The sequence below is a fragment of the Neltuma alba genome, unplaced genomic scaffold, assembly GCF_004799145.2.
Source record: "Neltuma alba isolate B1F8T4 unplaced genomic scaffold, ASM479914v2 tig00007177_pilon, whole genome shotgun sequence".
In the NCBI taxonomy this organism is placed as follows: domain Eukaryota; kingdom Viridiplantae; phylum Streptophyta; class Magnoliopsida; order Fabales; family Fabaceae; genus Neltuma; species Neltuma alba.
Genome location: NW_021634700.1, coordinates 25,709 through 47,084, shown reverse-complemented (window position 1 = coordinate 47,084; position 21,376 = coordinate 25,709). Strand labels below are relative to the sequence as shown.

At 31.5% G+C, this 21,376-nt stretch overlaps 1 protein-coding gene and 1 pseudogene across 1 annotated transcript; both read right to left on the bottom strand.

Annotated features, from left to right (window-relative positions):
- Positions 1-1,208: 1,208 nt before the first annotated feature.
- On the bottom strand, positions 1,209-4,149 carry LOC114751964 (alpha-L-arabinofuranosidase 2-like). The gene is made up of 12 exons (XM_028940669.1): positions 3,985-4,149; positions 3,813-3,867; positions 3,520-3,718; positions 3,258-3,380; positions 3,019-3,172; positions 2,848-2,917; positions 2,572-2,714; positions 2,390-2,488; positions 1,868-2,307; positions 1,716-1,772; positions 1,433-1,625; positions 1,209-1,322 (listed from the first exon to the last, which is right to left on the bottom strand). The coding sequence occupies exons 1-12, from the start codon at positions 4,147-4,149 to the stop codon at positions 1,209-1,211; spliced, it is 1,812 nt and encodes a 603-aa protein (XP_028796502.1).
- Positions 4,150-17,542: 13,393 nt separating this feature from the next.
- Positions 17,543-20,853, bottom strand: LOC114751963 (alpha-L-arabinofuranosidase 1-like; annotated as a pseudogene).
- Positions 20,854-21,376: the final 523 nt, after the last annotated feature.

The following is a 21,376-nucleotide window of genomic DNA, read 5'->3' as shown; positions in this document are numbered from 1 at the left end:
TAATTATTTCTAAGGTTATTGTTTATAATTTTCTTTTTCTTTGAATCTAAATTCTATTGGTAATTGTTTTATTAATTATTTCTAAGGTTATTCTTTATAATTTTCTTTTTCTTTGAATCTAAATTTTGTTGGTAATTGTTTTGTGAATATGAATAAGAGACTATTGGTACAATTGCAATCAAACTTTCAATCAGAGAGATGAATCAAAGAAGGGAAAAAATATATATTATATGTTCATGCAGTTCTCAGGCAAGTACATAATCTGAATCTCTCATGTGTAAGTGGAGATGAACAAACTAAAAGACTACTCTACGACTCCATCAGATTTAATTTCTTTGATTAACTTTTAATGATGGAAAGGGAACATAAGAGTGTCAAAACTCTTAATTTAAATTGTCTTCCCCCTTTCTCCCTTTTTCGTCTTTTTGGTGTTGTACTTCTTGTTGTACAGAGTATATAGGAATAAAAGTTCTTTTCAAAGGTCAGTGCATGCCTTCAATTCTCATCTTGGCCAATAAGTTTAAAGTTTTGGTTCCTTTACTGATCTTATGCTTTATTCTCATCTACTGTTGGATTGTTTTTATATAATTAAGTTTTGCCGCAGATAAATGGGATTTTGTGGGAAGCACTTGAAGGGCTAAACGCCTATAGAACCAAATATGGACGTATACTTGTATTTAGACCGGAAGAAAATAGGGGTCATTGTATTGATGTTTTATTGTTATCATGGATTATTTAGTATTGAACAAAAGAGTCATATTATTTTATTAGTTGTTTTCTTATATTGTAATTATCATTGGATGATCTCTTTTATTGATCATGAGATGGACTTTTTTATTATGAATGCACGGTAATTGTTTCTGATTAATTTTATTAAATATGTTAATCTTAAAATAATTTTTATGTAATAATAATAAGTAGATGGCATGTTTTTTAGACTGGAATAACTTCCAATCCAAAAAAGATGCCTTTTTTTTAATTAAAAAAACTCACTTTTCATGTCTATTTTTGGCAAAACAAACGTAAAAAGTGGGACTTTTTACTTTTGTTTCTCAAAAACAGACAATAAAAGTGTTATGTTTTACTTCTGTTTTAGACAGACGTGAAAAGTCCCACTTTTCTCATCTGTTCAAAACAGAAGTCAAATATAGGGTACTAGTTACGTCCTTTCTTTGAATGTCCTTCCCAAAACAGAAGTAAAAAATCCTTCAAAACACAAGCAAAAAGTCTCTGTTGTAGTAGTGTTTTGCTGATTTTGCAGTTACATCTAACCCATTTAAAGTGATCTTAAAATTCGCACGATTGTCATTGAAGTTCACAACCTACCAAATATTTTGAATTTCAAATGAGATAAAAGCACACAAATTTGAGGGTTTTTTCCTCTCTATTTCTTAGTCGGAAATAAAGATCATCATGGATTAAATTTAGCTACCTTTACTTTTATGTAATTCTTCTTTTCCGTTAAACTTGTGTAAGCAATTACAGATGCAACAACTGAAGAAGGAGCTTTAAGCGTTGAGTTCAAATGCATTGCTCCACTAGAGTCTGAGAATAGCTTTTGCAAATAATAGCTCGGAGTTCCATAACTTTGATGAGAATAAAATACAATAGCATCGGGCAACCATCTATATATACTTATTTACAAACAGTTTTAAAAATATTAATAATTTAAAAAGATAACTTTATAACACAAAGCATAAGACAACATTAATTACCTTTGGTTGTTTGTGTTACCAAAAAGTGGTGCATAGCTAACCATTTCGATGACCTCACTGTTGGAAGAAAAAGGTGAAAATAATTTATTAATGGGGTTAACTAACTAACTAACGATTCGTATGAAATTTTGATAATTAAGCAAATGGCATACCTATTCCTCTCTAGTCCCATAAGAAATGCAGATTCACCCAATGCAGACAAAAGTGTTCCCTTCCCAGCATCTTCGTTCCAAACGGCATATTCACTAACAAAAGCTTTTGGTCCAAAACAAGGCATATGATCGAACTTGGTGTACAATGAGAAGAATTGCTTAGCATTTGAATATATATGGAAGCCATACAGCTCTGCTGGATGGTCCAACGCTTTTTTGGTAGCATCACAATTTGATATAATTTGCATATCTGGATATGCATGCTTTATGGCATCATGGAATTTGAGGTAGCTTTCTTGGTAGTTTATCTTATCACAATCCTCGTTTCCAATACCGACGTATCTCAAATCAAAAGGTTTGGAGTGACCTAAAGAAGCTCTTACTTTACCCCATCTTGATGTAATAGGACCTCTTGCAAATTCAATACCATCAAGAGCTTCCTCAAAATTAATTCACAAAAAAATTAACTAAATTAAACCATAGATAATGATTAACTAAGCAAGGGTTAAATATAAGTTATACTTGAACCATAGGACCAATGTCACTGATGTTGACTTTATCATGGTGGCTAATACCATTGTTAAATACCCATATTGGGGTCGTACCAAGGTCCTCAAACAACTGTAACAAAAGAATAATAATGATTAGTGATTAGGCTATAAAAACAATATTCAGTTTAGAAATTTAGAGTTTAAAGTACATACTTGAAGAAACTCTAAATAACCAAATCCATTGTCGACCCAATAATCCCAGACATTAAAGGGACCAATTCTCTTCTCCCAAGGTCCAATGGTATTCTTCCGCCTAAATGCATTTCTCATATATTCACCTTCAACATAACAGCCACCTAATCTAATGGGAATGTTAGGTTTTAATTGAAAGAAAAAATTGAATTTGACAAAACATGCTAATTTTAAGAATTCTTCATGCTTTTTTTTTTTTTTGCCTGAAGAATTCTTCATGCTAAGCACTATGCTTACTGGGAAATCTAAGAAATGTTGGTTTCAAATCAGCCACCTTTTGAAAAAGGCCTTTTCCCAACCCATGTCCCTAATTAAAAATGCAAAGTATAGAGTGTTAAAAAAAGAAGAAGTAATCATTGTAATTTATTAAATACGCTTAAAGTTGTGAGTTGATGAAGTATTCAAGACCTTGTATGTGTCTAGAGGCAGTGCTGAGACCTGATCCAACCAAATAACTCCTTTTTGGTCCATTGTCAACTGGAGGCTTGCTTTGACATCTGACGCGTGGGCTTCTAAAATAGTTTCAAACCTTTTCCAGCTTGCAACATAACTTGCAAGAGCCCTAGAAAAGATAAAATAAATTATGAGGTGTATGTATACAAATAAGAAGTATTAGTGTGTGCACGCGCAATGGAATTGTTAAGTACTTGATGTTATTTGAAGTCAATTCTTTCCCATCTACTCCTATAAACGCCACTTTCAAATTAATTGGTCCCAAGGAACGAAGATAGAATACAACTCTATATCGTTTTCCTTGCTCAATATTCTGAAAGAACGTAACAAGCAATATACAAGTATCAAAACATAATGGATATTTTATATATAATCCAGCAATTAGATCTTCAAATATGTGTGCGCTCCTATATATATATAGAGAGAGAGAGAGGCAGAGAGAGAAGCTTATGATGCCCTAAAAATCCAGGATTAGAGAGTCCAACACCATTAGGGCATTCAGCCTGAGAAGAACAATGGATATCCAATTTGACAGCCATTTTATTACTAGAAAACAGGGAGGTAGGTTCATTTTGAACATTAATGGTTGATCTATTTCCTATTACAGTCCATGGAGAGATGCTTGAGAGAATTGTTGTGCGTCCAGCTTCAAAACCTTAACCAACAATTCAAGTAGTTTGTGTAAGGTTGATTATAAATAATTCAAAGAAGAAAAATCTCAGAGAGAGGATTATGGGAATGGCTTTTACCTCTCTTGTTGACAAGTTCTGCCCACAATCCTCCAGCTCCAACATGATTAATTTCCTACAAATAGTCACCTAATCATTTGTAGAACTATGTGAAAAACTACGTAAATGGTGGTTAATAGTTATGAGCAAATCAAACTTACCTAAATATATATTTCATGAAATTAATGTTCACCTCAAAAAATGCTCCAAAAAAATATTTGGAAATTTGCTTTCCTACAGAACCAGCGTCTACAACTAATGTAGAAATAACGTTGCTGTCAGCAAGAGTTTGAAAGACAAGAGAAAGAGAGAAAGCTATGAATAAAAGTGCACAAAATGTAACTTTAGAAGAAGCCATTGGGATTAATTTACTTCTAATTCATAGTTGTGACTCTCTAGGACCAATAATGCATGTATTTATGGCTTTTTAGGCTGACTTGTTTACATTGATTAATAGTGGATTACTTTAAATGCAAAAGTGTTGTTAGCTTTAGAAATCATTAATGCCACTAGATTTTCCGTAGCATTCTGTCAGTGATATGCCTATTTAAATTCTTTAATTATTTGTACTTTGCATATTTTCTTTGAATAAGTAGCCTTTTGTCTAAAAAGGTTAGTATTTTCTTTAAAATGATTTAAATTTCAACTTTTTGCCAGTGTGACAAATTGTGATATTTGATTTTGACTATTTTGCTAGGATTTTTATTTGACTATATATACACAACGTTTGTCCTAATATTAAGATAGCAATTAATGAGATAAAGATGAGTCAACGTTTAGGAAGAGATAACAAAGGATGACTATAAAGAACCAAAGAAAGTGGACTGGGAATTTGTGGGTTGAAGGGCTTCTTCTGAAAAATAACGGACTATCCAAGTTATGTATAACACACACACACTCTACCATACCTTAATTGGTAATATATAATTTATACTAGACAAATACCTTTGTGAGTAATATTGTTAATTGATTTTGTCCCTTCGAAATTTCAAACTCTTACCAAATTAATCTTTATTTTAAAGATATGATAAATTCTTAGTGGTTATATTCATCATTGGCGTCAACACTGTAAATTCTACATTAATTACAAGTACTTTACCTTACCAGAAACCTAAGAGACAAATACAGTGCTCACGTTAATGATGATTTTTTTATCTCTTAGCTTAGAAGGTATATCTTATATTTAAAATACGGATTAATTTGGTGAGATTTTGAAATTTTGCAGGGACAGAATTAATTAACAATATTAGGCATTGCAAAGATATTTGTCTCTTAAATTTTTGGTAAGGTTCGATCTTTGACGGAATATTTCGAACGGCCTCTAAAAATTTGACAAAAGGAGTTGTTTATGTGATTATAGCAAAATGGAAGTGAAGTCACTTGTTTTTCCTTCTATGGGTGTTCAATATGTCACATCTTGGTCCCAATCAATTCAAGACGGACAGGACAGGAAGACTATTGGATGAGATAGAACAGTAATCAGGACAGCATGGGACACGGGACAAGGTCATCTTGTCCTGTCCCGATGTTTTTTTAAAAAAAAAAACTTATTATTAATAATTATTATAGATTATTCATTCACTTGTTAATGATGATGATTTTTTATAGTAATTTTTAGCTCTTAAGTTGCTTATTATCTCAACAAAATCTCTTTTCTTAATAAAATAATTCATAAAGCCATTACGAAATGTTTCTTTTATGGTAATTTTTTTATAGTATTATTTTTACATTTTTTAATATTATATAATTGAGTTTTTTACATAATACTTTTTGTAATTTTTTTATATTTAGAAACTCAATGAAAAGAAAAACATTATAACGTAAAAAATTCACACAAGGAGTTACAATTTTTGTTTTTACAAAAAGGAAAACGGGACATCTAGGGATTAGGAGGAGACATAGGACAGAAATCCTGTTCCATGCCTGTTCATCTGGATGAGACCAGGATGGGTCTATCCCTGTCCCATCCCATGAACAATTTAATATATTAATTTTTTTATTCTAAATTTATTTTTACGATATATGTTTCATTTAATTTCATGCTCATGAATGATGGTGTCTAATGTTGCGTTATTGCAAAATGAAGGGAATATCGAATTCAAACCTTATCAGTAGCTATTTGGTGAACAGCCATAGGATGTCTTTATCGTAGGTTTAGAAGTGTTGTTTTTGTCTGACATTACAAGCTCACGCTTGCCCTACTTATTTCCCCGGAAAGGGGGGGGGCTGGGGAGGGTTGAACCTGATCAGTAGCTAAACATGGCATAGGTTCATAATCTTCTTCAAATGAGAGGTGCTCAACATGAGTGAAATATATTTATTATTTATTTTTGGTACAAAAAATTTGAACACAAAAATCACTACATAATTGTATTTAACAATGTACATTTTTCATAATGCATTAATAATTAATTCTTTTAAAGATATTACATGTTACTAACTTAATTAAAAATGTAATAACTAACATTTGAAGTGTCAGGTGAGTTTTTTAATAAAAGAGTAGCCTAATTTTTACAATTTTAGTAAATGATTAGTTCTACCACTCTCTTCTAAAAAAAAATAATTCAATAAGAAAATAATGATATTGTGGAGTTAATTTAGTTTCATAGTATACTTTTGCTTGATTAATAGTTATAATAAAATATTTTGAAAGCAGAATAGATAACTAAAAAGAATTTGTGCGTATAATTTGCAAATAGATGAATTTTTAAAGGCCTGAGAGGTACAACATTTGAATTTAATAAAGTAAAAGTAGTAAAATTCATTCAAATATTACGTTGAGTAGATTGAAAGAAGTTATTGGATGAAAGTTACAACTCTCTTTCAACGAAATTGTGACAAATCTAGAATACAGATATCTTGCGTGTATAAGTCCACCATAATACCAAGCATGTAATTTGGAAGATGATTAAGATGTATAACAAATGTGGCAAGTGAGTTGTCGATTCTCAACTCAATTATCATGTGTAGAGTTGTGTGCCAATATATGGAATAAGGACTCATGTTTGGCCGAGAGGATGACTCGCTTTTGTATTTATGAACCCAACATATTTAACTACAAGTGTGGAATGGCAATGTAAGTAAATGATCTTGACTAATGCTTATTTTGGTAAAGATGACTAATACTTATTAATTCTATGCTTTGATACTAACTTTCTTGTATTTTCCTTTGTAGATTTCTCAAATCATATACAATACAATAGTACGAATCACGTACATTAGTCGAATGATTAAGCCACCTAATGGAATATTTAAATATGTTAGATTACCTGAATTTTAGGGTGTTGCTCGAGTAGGACAATTTGATTATGATTGGAGTTTGGCCTCAACCCTTATTGAGAGGTGATGTCTTGAAACTTACACATTTCATGTTCCACGTGGAGAATACACAATAACATTAGAGGATGTTGTTATACAGTTGGGTATTAACCCATGTGTAAGAATACCTTTCATTGTGAAAATTGACTTTAATTAGTTAGATATTTGTGAATGGCTTCTAGGTATTATACGACTTGCAGATAAAATGCATGGACAATGACTATTTATGAGTTGGTTGAAAGACCACTTTAATCACTTACTTAATAATGCAAACAATTTACAAGTTCAACAAGTCATTCGTGCATATATCCTCAAGTAGATAATGCTAAATGGAAAAATGTAGGACAACCCTTGTCCAGCTACCACATTCTTATGACAATATAGGAGTTTCTCTAACAGAATGACTGATGACAAGATAATTTGGCAACCATTTGAATCTTTTAAAGTGTGCTAATTGATTCTAGAGTATTGTTTGGCTTGGCAACACCTAAAATTATCTTGCTTTGATTCCTCTAATATGTTTTCATCTTGTAGAATGACATTATCCTGATTACGTACTGAGGTAATTTGGTCATCAGGAACCTTGGGTAGATCAAAGGAAGTTATTGAGCAAACGCTACAACTTCCTTCCAATGAAACTGTGATAAATCTAGTATACAAATATCCTATGTACATAAGTCCACCACAATACCAAGCATATAATGTGGAAGATGATTCAGATCTACAACAAATGTGACAAGTAAGCTATCAATTCTCAGCTCAATTAACATGTGCAAAGTTGTGTGCACATATATATATAATAATATTATACGTTACTCCTCTAGTCCTATGATAATTTCAATGAACATAAAATTTTTCCCCATATACTCATGTTTAATAAGAGTAGTGTGAGAGTAGAAATTAATATAATGTTAGAATTTAGTGTAGTTAATGAGATAATGTTGAAAATTACTTGAATTTTATGACAAATTTAATACATTTGACTGTTTTTATTGGTATATATGAATTAGTTAGTAGTCTCTTATAATAAGAGGAAGAGGTAGTAGTCAATAATTAAATAAGAGTAGTCACCAAATTTTTAAAAACTAGCAAAATTAGTCAATCACGATACTAAAGTAATTAATAGCTCAATAAGAATAGTCATCATAGCTCTAGAAACAAATGTAGTCAATAGTTAAACAATAGCAGTCAATAACATAAAAAGGAGTATCCATTGGAGCTTCAGTAGTCACTTTCCGGCTAGGGGTACTGATGTGGCATTCTTAAAAACAAGAGAGAGAAAAGAAAAGAAAGCGTAAAGAGCATTTGCATCATTTTGCAATATTTAAAAATTCTAAAATTAGTACAAAGGATATAATTTGGGATTTTGAAATTTACCTATTCTGATTTGTGATTTAACAATTTCTAGAATATTTTATTGTCTTTTTTCTTAGAGTTAAGGTGCCCCCAACATTTTGAAGCACCTAATGTCATGAAGTTATTTGTAGTGCAATTTTCATCTTGAAGTATTTAAAATGATACACTCACATCCATTTTAACATAACTGTTTTGCACTACAAAAAAACAATGAATTACCAGCGGTCACTTTTTAGCAGTTAAAAAAAACTGCTACAAAAATAAATATTTCTAATGGTTATAACACAAACTACAAGAAATTTGCATCATTTTGACCAGAAATGGTGTGGATCCCACATATTTCTAGTAGTTTTGACCCAACCACTAGAAAATGACTGCCACAACTGTGGCGCCATTTGACACAAAGTTGGCGCCATATTTTCAGTATTTAATTTTTAGCGGTTTTGTTGCTGGAGCCGCTAGAAATGTTGTACTTTTTAGCAACTCAAAAACTGCTAGAAATTTCATTAAAGTTTCTAGTGGTTGTCCTGGAAACCGCTAGAAATAATTTATTTTTCTCGAGGAGTCCTGATATGTGGCTGCATGCAGGTGGCGGCGAGGGGTAGCGCTACAAATTTCTAGCAGTTTTCATATAACTGCTAGAAATTTCATCAAATTTTCTAGTAGTTGTCCTTGAAACTGTTACAAATATCACAAGAAATTTTAAAATTTCAAATTCAAAATTTTCTCCTAGCTAACAATTTCTAGCGAACTGTTAGAAAATTCTTACCATTACCCTCTTACTTTGAAATTCAAATTTTTCCCTGACCTCAACATTTCTAGCAGTTATTAAAGGCCAAAAAATTCTTACTGTTACCCTTAAATTTGGTTCAATTTTTTAAATATAAAAAAATTACAATTTGTAGCAATTACAGAACCGCTAGAAAATATATAAAACAACTGCAAAAAGTAGACAATTGCTAGAAAATTCTCACTGATCTCTATATATACCATCTTACCTCCTCATTCATTTACCCCATTTCTTTTCCTTCCTCTCACCTTCTTCTTTATAATTCTCTTTTTTCTTCGTGCTCTCTCACATAGTAGTTTTTCTCTCTTATTTATATGGTAAGATGATATTTATTTTATAAATTTTAATTTATTTTATTTATCTTTATTTATAATTTACTAACATATTTATTTATCTTTTTCTTTCAAATTTTTCTTCTTTATATTTGTGATGCCCTCCTCAACTAATTCAAGCACTTTTCAACATAAAAGTTAAGGTTCAATACTACAAACTATCCCATCTCTAATTCAACTATCTTATTAAATTAAATTAAATTCAATTCAATTTATTTGACACAATTATAATTTAATTACTTATTATGTATCACAAAATTTAAATATATAACATGTAATATATTGGTAAACACACATATTAACATAATTCTCTAATATAATCTATTTAATGGTTTTTTAATTAATAATATTATATTTTATAATAATGAAAATTTTGATTTTATTTTTTTCGCATGGAATGAATTTTGTGGTGGTTCAAAAACTGCTAGAAAAATTTAAAAAGCGGGAAAATTTTCATAAAATTTAAATTTGGTCAACCTGGCGCCAAATTTCTAGTGGTTAATAACCGCTGGAAAGGTTTGGCGACAGTTTGAAAATTTTGTTTCTTGGCAAAATAAAATTTTGTCCACAACTTTCTAATGGTTCTGTGAAAATTTTCTAGCGGTTTTGAACCACTAGAAAATTCATCACATTCTTGTTTTTACAATTTTAGTAACACGGTTAACAAATTTTGTAACTCTAATCACAAGTTCAGTATAACAGTTAACAACAGGTTTTCTAAGAAATTCTAAAAGCAGCATTTTTACAACTTCAGTAATGCTATTAATAAGTTTTGTAACTCTATAACAAGTTTGGTATAGCATTTAATAACAAGTTTTTTAAAAAATTCAAAAAGTGATATTTTTACAATTTTAGTAATGCGGTTAACAAGTCATATAAGGATATTAACAACTCTCATAACCATAATGGCTACCTAATAAGTGGAAAAATTTTGCTGTACAACCTTAATATGGAGCTAATATTAAAAACTTGTTAACCGTATTACTGAATTTGTAAAAATTTAAAAAAAAAACATTGTTGCTATCGCTAGAGCTCTAGCAACCGATTGTTGGCCGGCTGCCAGAGCTCCAGTGATAGCAACCACCTAAGCTTCGGCGACTAGCCAACCAGTGGAGGTATTTGATTTTAAAACAATAAATAAAATAAAGGATAATATCATCATTTCACCAAATTTGCAAATCCCAAATTGGTCACTTATGCCTAAATTAGGATTTTGCAAATTCAAGTGACTATTTTGAGATTTTTAAGTTTAAATGTCATTTTTGTGTCTTTTCTTCTTGTTTGATTGTTAATTTGATGACTCAGCTCAAATTTGACCAAAACAATCCTATCTAGCATATGACATAACCAGGTGACATGGCTTTTGTTGTGGGGAAATTTTTTTTTTTTTAATTTCATTAAGAATTGTCTCTGAATGTAACTCCTGCGCACCTTCCCCATCTTCTCGCCCGAACTCCTCTGAAAACCCCACTTCTTTCATCTTCATTCTCTCAAGTTCATGTACACTTTAGCTGTCTCGAAGAGCTAATAGCGCTGGGCACGTTTTATATCATGTTACCTCATTTTTAATTAAGTTTTTGTAATTTTTTCCTTTTATTGGGCTGTTATACTTTTTTTTTTAATTATAGCTACTAGTATATTTACTCATAAAATTTTTAACGTGTAAGAGAAATACAGTTAGAAATTGATGATGCAGGTCTCCTACTGCATACATCTGGATTAATTTTGTCACATAAATTGAAATTAAATAAAATCAAAATCAAACAGATTACACATCGTTGGCAAAAAAACAAGCTACACATTATATGTAGACATAAGGAAAGTATTGTTCTCTGAGCATAATATAATCTTTTATATTGACGAGAAATAAATTTATTTCGTCACTTTATTTTTTAATAGTCTTGCTTCTTTTAAATATTCTAATTTGTAGTTGTTTCAATACTAGTTTAGCCTGCAATTTTTGGTTGTCCTAATGCACATATTCCAAAGACAAAACTTTATACTATTCTTATCACGAGAGTTGTTATAAATTTGTAGTAATCTAGTCTACTTTTCTAGTAACTTTTGCTCACGGTTTCCCAAATCCCAATTATATGAGTGTATACCGAACCCACCAACCAAGCCTTGTTTCTTTAATATACTGACAGTCACCAGCCCAACCTCAAGTTATCTTTTTATAAGCGTGAGATAGTGGAGTTAGACCTTAAGCCCAAAAGGCACATCTATGAGTGAGCACGAGGGGAAAGAAAATAGCCAGACTGATACAGAATGACGAAGATATCGTGTAGCTTCGTCTTTCTAATTTCCATTGTCTTCATAACATTTCTCCAAACCCAGAATTGCAGGGCAGCTTCTCTTTCACGCCGCCACAACACCTCTCCGATTAACGACACCGTCTCCTCCACCGCTGATGCCGCCACGAGCACCGCAGCCTGTGACTCCGGCCACCGCTGCCTCGTCGCCGATGTGGCCGACACCGACTTGTTCGACTCGGATCCTCGATTTGTGAGCACATTGGCCTCAAATTCACTCCAAATCACTCCCAAGACCCTTACCCCTAATGAACCTGCAGTTAGCTGTCCAGGAAGTAACGGACGCTCTACGAGCTGTCTCCCCGCCAAGAAACCCGTAGCTCCCGGAGGCCCGGTTTGTAGGGGTCCGTACCAACGAGACTGCTATGCAAACCTGTAAGATGCTTTATAATAAGCAGATTTTATCAATTAAGCCTACTTTGCTTCAAATAATCTCTGATTTAATCATTTATATATGTCTTCATCTGTATATGCACTGGCACTGCTGTTTAATTTGTATTCCCGAACTAGCTAGCTTGTTTGATGTGTGAAGTGATGCTTGGTTTAATATGTGCTTTTATTTGCTCTAAGTTCATTAACTCATGTTTGTTGATATATACAGTTGCCTCAACATCAGTTTTAACCCGCGTTTTTTTCATACCTCTTCGAGCGGAAATTAAAACCTTTGACTCGTTATGTTTTGAGAAATCAACTCGTTAATCGTTTCGTTATGTTTAACTCCGGTTAACATAACATGGAAGAACTGCAGACATTCGAAAATTGTGACGCTTCACGGTCCAGAATAGAAGGGACGACTAAAAATCTTCTACACAGGCCATTCTCAGCATTTTCTTCTGGGCGTTCAATTGACGAAAAATACAGTCCAGTTGAGCTATATGCTTAACATTTTCTTCTCGCGGTGTTTTGTTTTTTTGGGGGTATAAAATGCTTCTTCACTCAACTTAAGATAAGCACTCACGTTTTCCATATCATCTTCAATTCCCTCTTTTTTTTTAAAAAAAAAAAGGTATAAAAACTAGCACTAAAAATATAAAACTATAGATACAATGGAATTCAATTCGCAAAGTAGATTCTTTTCCTCTTATATCAAGTATGGGAGAAACAATAATATTTATCGGCAGTTCAAACATCATTAGTGCTGGAGTGCACAGATCAGGAAATAAATTAACTTAAATTTCACCAACCATTTCTTAAAATTTAATATATTTTTAATTTTATCTTTGTTTAATATATATAATTAAATATAAGAAGTCCAAAAAGTATCAGTCAAACATCAGAAGGAAACAAAAGGGAGATAGAACTGAATGGAGAATAGAAATTTGAGTTCTCTTTATTTATTTATTTTTTTTGGGATAAATTTAGGAATTTGAGTTATTATAAATCTTCTTCATCTTTCCATCACTACAAACTTATGCACATTAGTGACAATACTAGAAGCATGGCCGAGCCTACGGTGCTAAATGCAAAACTAAATGTGGAAATTGCAAATAAAGACTCTTGGATATGTAAAATTGTGATTTGGAACTCTAAATTTAAAAAATAGCAAATAATGACCCAGTTCTACTTTTACAAATATGAAATATGGGTAAAATGTCTAAAATGTCCCTCAACCAAATTGTGATTTGATCTACTAAAGTTGTCATTCATTAAAGTGAATTTGTCATTTCTTATAGTCAACTCGTCATTTGGCATACCCTTAGTTAAATTATGATTTGGTCTACTGAAATTGTCATTTATTAAAATAAACTTGTCATTTCTCATAGTCAACTTGTCATTTGGCTGAGAGGCATTTCAGACATTTCACCTGCATTTCATATTTGCAAAAATAAAACCGGGTCCTTATTTGCTATTTTTTAAATTTAAGATCTCAAATTATAATTTTATATATTTAGGAGTCTTTATTTATAATTTTCCCAAACTAAATCTCCTTTTTGTCTAACTTTGCTGTATAATTTATTTTTTTATAAGTACATATATTTTCTTATTCAAGACAATTTTGTTTCTTCATATAATTCTTGTTGTTGCCTTGTGGGTTCACCCTCTGATTAAAGAAAATTAAAAAAAAAAAACTTCCAAAAATGAAAGTGAGATACAAAAGCATGGAAGAAAAAATAAATTTAAAAAATATTACTCTAGTTCTTAATATAGAACTTAATTATTAATTTGCTTTTGGTTTTGAATATAAAATCTATTTATTATATTTATCATTTTTTTAAATAATCCTTATTCATACTTCTTTAACCATAATCAAGTAGAAAAAGTATGAAAGATATTAAGAAAGACGATTACGGTGTTTTAGAAAAAATATATCATATTTCTTATCTAATTTACCTAACTTTTTTAATCTAATCAAATTAATTAAATAATTCTTACATTAAGAGTAGAATAACTATTAAAAAAGTCATGGGCCCACTGATGTAATTGTTATATACCCAATGACTCAAATAATTTGCATGGGGAAAAATGATGACAATGGGACCCACTGAAAGAAAGGAGAACAAAGTTCTATACATAAAAGACTAAAAAGTAAAAAAGTGATATTATTGTCTCCAAAAATCAAAAAGGTTATACTATTATTTTCACTCTTCTTGGCGCCAAGGCCTACGAAGTCGCTCCAATCTTCTTTTTTTTTAATTTTTTGACCAGGCTTCCCGGGACCCATTGAATTAATGATATAAAAGCACTTTTTTAAGTGGGAAGTCATCCTATTTTTATCAGCTATCTAATGCTACCTTTAGTTTTTAATATACAACTCAATTAGCTAATTTAAAGAGACTAAAAAAATACTACTCCTCCAGTCCTAATTATAAGACCCAATTGACTTATTTAAGGAGATTAATGAAGTAAGTTAAGTTGGTTATTTATAATAAATAAGTGTTGTCATTCTTAAAATATCCTTGCTAATTAAGTATATTGGCTAAAACTATCATTATTAGAAGGATTATCTTGGAAAAAATGCATAAATATAAGAGATAAAATGGATTGGGGTCTTATAATTAGGACCAAATAAAAAGTCAAATGGGGTCTTATAATAAGGACTGGAGGAGTACTTCTTGTCTCTAATAAAAAGCTTTGTTTAATTTTTATTTTGATTCTAAATATAAAATTCTAATCCACTTTAGGGTTGCACATGGGCAAGGCTGGGCAGGGCAGAACCCTTGCCCAATGCCCAGCCTGTAGAATGAATGGGCTGAAAAAATGCAGCCCGTTACCTAGTCCTGCCCATGAAAAGCCCTAATAAGTTTGGACTGGGCAAATGGGGGCTGGGTAGGCAGGCTTTTATGCCCAACAAGTTAATATACTATATTAATTAACTAATTATTTATATCCCTCTAAATAATCTAATGTAACTTTATATTAAAATGAAAACTTGGCCTTAATTTTGTTACTACTAATTAATATACTATGAAACTACTTTTTGTAATAGCTAATAGGAGTGGACTATGACAAAAACTGTTGTTAGTATATTTTATTAAACTTAATTGTTTTTCTAGTTTCTAACTCTCAAAATCATTCAAAAATAAATAAGTATAATGAATACTAAATATTAATACAATAATGCGTTTGATTTAGGAAATAAATATGAGGCAAATAAAATATATATAAATAAAATTGTACATATTTTTGCGGGTAGGGCCAAATGGGCAGGGCAGCATACCGTGCCCGATGCCCAGCCCTGCCCAACAGTTTGCCCAACCCGAACATGCTCAATAGTTCTTTTGAGCCATTTTTTTTAGGACAGGCTGGGCATTTTTTTGCGGGCTTGGGCAGGTATAGTGGGCAATTGGGCTTCATGAACACCTCTAATCCACTTTATCTCTAATATTTGTGTATTAGTTTTCAAGATAATCTTTCTAAAAATAGTAATTCTAATCAACACTTGATTAGCAAGGATATTTTAGTAAGGACAACACCTATTTATTACAAATAACTAACTTAACTTATTTTCTTAATCTCCTCAAATTAGTAACTAACTCTTATAATTAGGACCAAAGGTAGTACTAAATTACATAATTCTTTTAAAAATATTTATGTGTATCATTAGATTACATATCAATTTAAAAGTATATCAGATTAGTTTGGAGAAATACAATAAATACAAATACTTTAAAGTAATTTAATAATTTTTTTAATCTCTCCAAATTAGTCAAGTGGGTCTTATAGTAAGGATTGGATATGATAGTTAGTCTCTAACCACATAATTTCTTTTTGTTTTTAAAAAAAAAGGGGTTAAAATTGAGGAAATCCCCCCATTTGGTCTGTAGTTCAACCTCCTTAGGGATATCTTCAGCGTTTTTCTTCTGACTATGAGACAATTCACCTGAGTCTTTCCCTCTTTTGCGCACTTGTTTATAACAAAATTACTCTCCGATACCGTTCCAGGACATTATCAGTAAATTTTATTCTTTAATAAAAAGGTAGAAAAGATCAATAAGCTAGTCTTAAGAGTTCGTACCAAATTTTAAACAGGTACCTATAACTCTAAAGGTTTTTTTAAAAAAAAAAATTTCATCCTTATAGCCTAAAATGTTACATTAATTTTAATCCCCACAACATTAATAAAATATTTCATTCCTTCAAATGTTCCAAATGTGCGTTGACATATCCGTTAAAATCTATATCTATATGCACTAGGGTTGTTTACTAGACGGATTGGGACCAGGACAAGTCCATCCCAATTTTGTTTTGATGAACAGTATCATGTTTCGTCCTGTCCTGGTGTTGTCCTGGTTCTGGTCAAGACCAAACTAGACCTGAACATCCCGATTTATTTATTTTTTATTTTTTTAAATTATTGGGCATAATAAAATCTGATTTTTTTTCTAATTGTAATTTTTTGGCTTAGTCCTTGTAAAAACTTTTTTTTGTTTTCTTTTTTATTTCTTTGGGCACCCTTAAATAAAAGCCAAAATATTACATATAATAATCATTAAAAACTCTAATAAAAGCTTTGAACACAATAAAAACTTGTTAGAAATTCTAATAATCAATAGTCTCAAATCATCAACAAATATAAAAGTTCTAAATAAATGGGTCCATAGTTTCATGCAATAGTTTCAAATCTTAAAAAAATAATATTACATAAATATGATTAAAAAAATTTTAAAAAAAATAAAAGGGACCGGCACAACCCGTCCCATCCTGGTCCCCTTTTTTGTCCCGTCCCGAAAAGTTTCAGGACGAGCCCATCCCGTCCTAATAAAACCGGGATTGGAATGGGCCGACCGGGACGGGTCAATGTTGAACACCACTAGTATGCACATTGTGGTGCATATATTTTCAGATGCCATTATGCGGTATCAAAGAAAGAAAACTTTAAACACATTTTTTTTTATATCCTGCAGAGACCAATTGTATAATCTTTTTTATACCATAGTAGAAGTTTAAAGATTCTAAACCATAAGCTTGATATAAGGACTAATTATTTAATAATTAATTGATTTTTCTTAAAAAAAATACTCTATATTTATTTGCAAATGGGTCGAGGGCCCTGCTATCGAAGAGTTTGAAACCAATTCAAGGGATGTTTATCATATTGATGCTACCATTATAATACAATTGATCTTTTTCCATTTTCTTAAAAGAGCACGGTTATGAATTTTTATTGCATATGTGTCCCCATCTTCAAGCTCAAGTGATCCGTCACTTTGGGAAATCAAAAGCTGTGATTGAATTTGGAGGAAGCTTGAAAGTCATCTCCTTTCTAATCTCTATAAGACTTTGCACCAAAGCAATCTGCACACGTAAAAATGTTTGGATAAATAATTTTCAAACAAACTCCACTTTCACAGACCAATTTTAATATAGCAACAATTTAATAACATATATATATATGTGGATGTATGTAATGTGCCTTCTCAGGCTCTTTGAAGGAATTCTCGTCCTTTACATCAGCAGATGTGAGCACGGTCTTTGTTGCCTTTGCTGATTTTGCATTTACGTCTAACCCGTTTAAAGTGATCTTAAAATTCGTAGGATTGTCATTGAAGTCGACAACCTACCAAATATTTTGAATTTCAAATGAGATAAAAGCACACAAATTTGAGGGTTTTTTCCTCTCTATTTCTTAGTTGGAACTAAAGATCATCATGGATTAAATTTAATTACCTTTAGTTTTATGTAATTCGTCGTTTCTGATGAACTTGTGTAAGCAATTGCAGATGCAACAACTGAAGAAGGAGCTTTAGGTGTTGAGTTCAAATACATTGCTCCACTAGAGTCTGAGAATAGCTTTTGCAAATAATAGCTTGGAGTTCCATAACTTTGATGAGAATCAAATACAATAGCATCGGGCGACCATCTATATATAATTATTTACAAACAGTTTTTATAAATATTAATAATGTAAAAAGATAACTTTATGACAAAAAGGATAACAAAACATTACCTTTGGTTGTTTGTGTTACCAAAAAGTGGTGCATAACTAATCATTTCGATGACCTCACTAGTTTGAGGAAAAAGTGAAAATAATTAATTAATGGGGTTAACTAACTAGTCAGTGACTCGGTATGAAATTTTGATAATTAAGCAAATGGCATACCTATTTTTCTCTACTCCCATAAGAAATACAGATTCACCCAAGGCAGACAAAAGTGTTCCCTTGCCAGCATCTTCCTTCCAAACGGCATATCCACTAACAAAAGCTTCTGGTCCAGAAAGAGGCATATGATCGACCTTGGTGTACAATGAGAAGAATTGCTTAGCATTTGAATATATATGGAAATCATACAGCTCTGTCGGATGGCCCAACGGTTTTTTGGTAGCATCACAATTTGATATAATTTGCATTTCTGGATATGCATGCTTTATGGCATCATGGAATTTAAGGTAGCTTTCTCGGTAGTTTCTTTTATCACAATCCTCGTTTCCAATACCAACGTATCTCAAATCAAAAGGTTTGGAGTGACCTAAAGAAGCTCTTACTTTACCCCATCTTGATGTAATGGGACCTCATGCAAATTCAATACCATCAAGAGCTTCCTCAAAATTAATTCACGAAAAAATTAATTAAAGTAAACCATAGATAATATCACAATGATTAACTAAGCAAGGGTTAAAAAAATATAAGTTATACTTGAACCATAGGACCAATGTCACCGATGTTGACTTCATCATGGTGGCTAATACTATTGTTAAATACCCATATTAGGGTCGTACCAACAAGGTCCTCAAATAACTGTAACAAAGGAATAATAATGATTAATTATTAGGTTATAAACAATGTTAAGATTAGAAATTGAGAATTTAAAATACATACTTGAAGAAACTCTAAATAACCAAATCCATCATCAACCCAAGAACCCCACACATCATTAAAGTGACCAGGTCTCTTCTCCTAAGGTCCAATTGTATTCTTCCACCTAAATGCATTTCTCATATATTCACCTTCAACATAACAGCCACCTAATCTAATGGTAATGTTAGATTTTAATTGAAGGAAAAAATTGAATTTGACTAAAAATTAATTTTAAGGATTTTTCATGTTAAGCACTATGCTTACCAGGAAATCTAAGAAATGTTGGCCTCAAATCAGCCACCTTTTGAAAAAGGTCTTTTCTGAAACCATGTCCCTAATTAAAAATGCAAGTATAGAATGTTAAAAAAAAAAAAAGGAGAAGTAATCATTATAATATCTTAAATATGCTTAAAGTTGAGTTGATGACGAAATGTTCAAGACCTTGTATGTGTCTAGAGGCATTGCTGAGACCTGATCTGACCAAATAACTCCTTTTTGGTCCATTGTCAATTGGAGGCTTGCTTTGACATCTGAGGCTTTGGCTTCTAGAATAGTTTCAAACCTTTTCCAGTTTGCAATATAAGTTGTAGGAGCCCTAAAAAAAAAAAAAAAAGGTCTATGTATACAAATAAGAAGAATTAATGTGTGCATGCGGATTGGAATTGTTAACTACTTGATGTTATTTGAAGTCAATTCTTTCGCATGTTCTCCTATAAACGCCACTTTCAAATTAATTGGCCCCAAGGAACGAAGATAGAATACAACTCTATATTGTTTTCCTTGCTTAATATTCTGAAAGAACAAGCAATATACGAGTATCAAAACATAATGGATATTTTATATATAATCTAGCAATTACATCTTCAAATATGTGTATGTCCCTATATATATTTATATATATATAGAGAGAGAGAGAAGCTTACCATGCCCCAGAAACCAGGATTAGAAAGACCGACATCATTAGGACATTCAGCATGAGAAGAACAATGGATATCCAATTTGACAGCCATTTTATTGCTAGAAAACAAGGATGTAGGTCCATTTTGAACATTAATTCGGAACTTAATTTGAAAGCCATATTTCAACTTGGACGTTTTCGGGATGCCCTTAATAACTAACGAATGGCAAGTGCTTTTCCTTGTGTAGATCCTATTTCAATGGGAACTTGATGAGTCGATCCGCCTACACGTCAAGGATGTAGGTTCATTTTGAACATTAATGTTTGACCTATTTCCTATTACAGTCCATGGAGAGATGCTTGGGGGACTCGTTGTGCCTCCAGCTTCAAAACCTTAACCAACAATTCAAGTAGTTTGTGTAAGGCTGATTATAAATAATCTCAAGAAGAAAAATCTTAGAGAGAGATTATGGAAATGGCTTTTACCTCTGTTGTTGACAAGCTCTGCCCACAATCCTCCAGCTCCAGCATGATTAATTTCCTACAAAATAGTATTATAATCATTTCCAGTAATATGTGATGAAAAAGTATGCAAATAATGGTTAATTTTTATGAGCAAATTAAACTTAAATATATATTTCATGAGATTAACGTTCACCTCAAAAAATACTCCAAAAAAAATTTGGAAATTGGCTTTCCTGTAGAATCGGCGTCTACAACTAACGTAGAAGTAATGCTGTCAGAAAGAGTTTGAAATACAAGAGAAAGAGAGAAAGCTATGAATAAAAGTGCAGAAAATGTAATTTCAGAAGAAGCCATTGGGATTAATTAACATCTAATTCATAGTCGTGATTCTCTAGGGTCAGTGTTGCATGTATTTATAGCTTTTTAGGTAGACTTATTTACGTTGATTAATAATGGATTACTTTAAATGCTAAAGTGTTGTTAGATTTAGAAATTATTAATACCACTAGATTTTCTGTAGCAATCTGTCGGTGATATGCCTATCTGAATTCTTTAATTATTTGTACTTTGCAGATTTTCTTTCAATAAGTTAGTAGCCTTTTGTCTGAAAAGGTTTGTATTTTCTTTAAAATTATTTATATTTCAACTTTTTGCCAATATGACAAATTGTGACATTTGATTTTGACTATTTTGCTGCGATTTTAATTTGACTATATATACGCAATGTTTATACTATTATTAAGATAGCAATAAATGAGATAAAAATGAGTCAACGTTTAGAAAGAGAAAACAAAGAATGAATATAAAGAACCAGAGAAAGTGGACTGGGAATTTGTTGGTGAAATAGGCTTCATCCTTCTGAAAAATAATGGACTAT

Excerpts from the sequence above, each read along its gene's own strand:
- LOC114751964 (XM_028940669.1), bottom strand. The coding sequence starts at position 4,149 with ATGGCTTCTTCTAAAGTTACATTTTGTGCACTTTTATTCATAGCTTTC. Across the intron at positions 3,868-3,984 it reads TTTTTGGAGCATTTTTTGAG|GAAATTAATCATGTTGGAGC; the intron begins GTGAACATTAAT and ends GACTATTTGTAG. Across the intron at positions 3,173-3,257 it reads TTGACTTCAAATAACATCAA|GGCTCTTGCAAGTTATGTTG; the intron begins GTACTTAACAAT and ends TATCTTTTCTAG.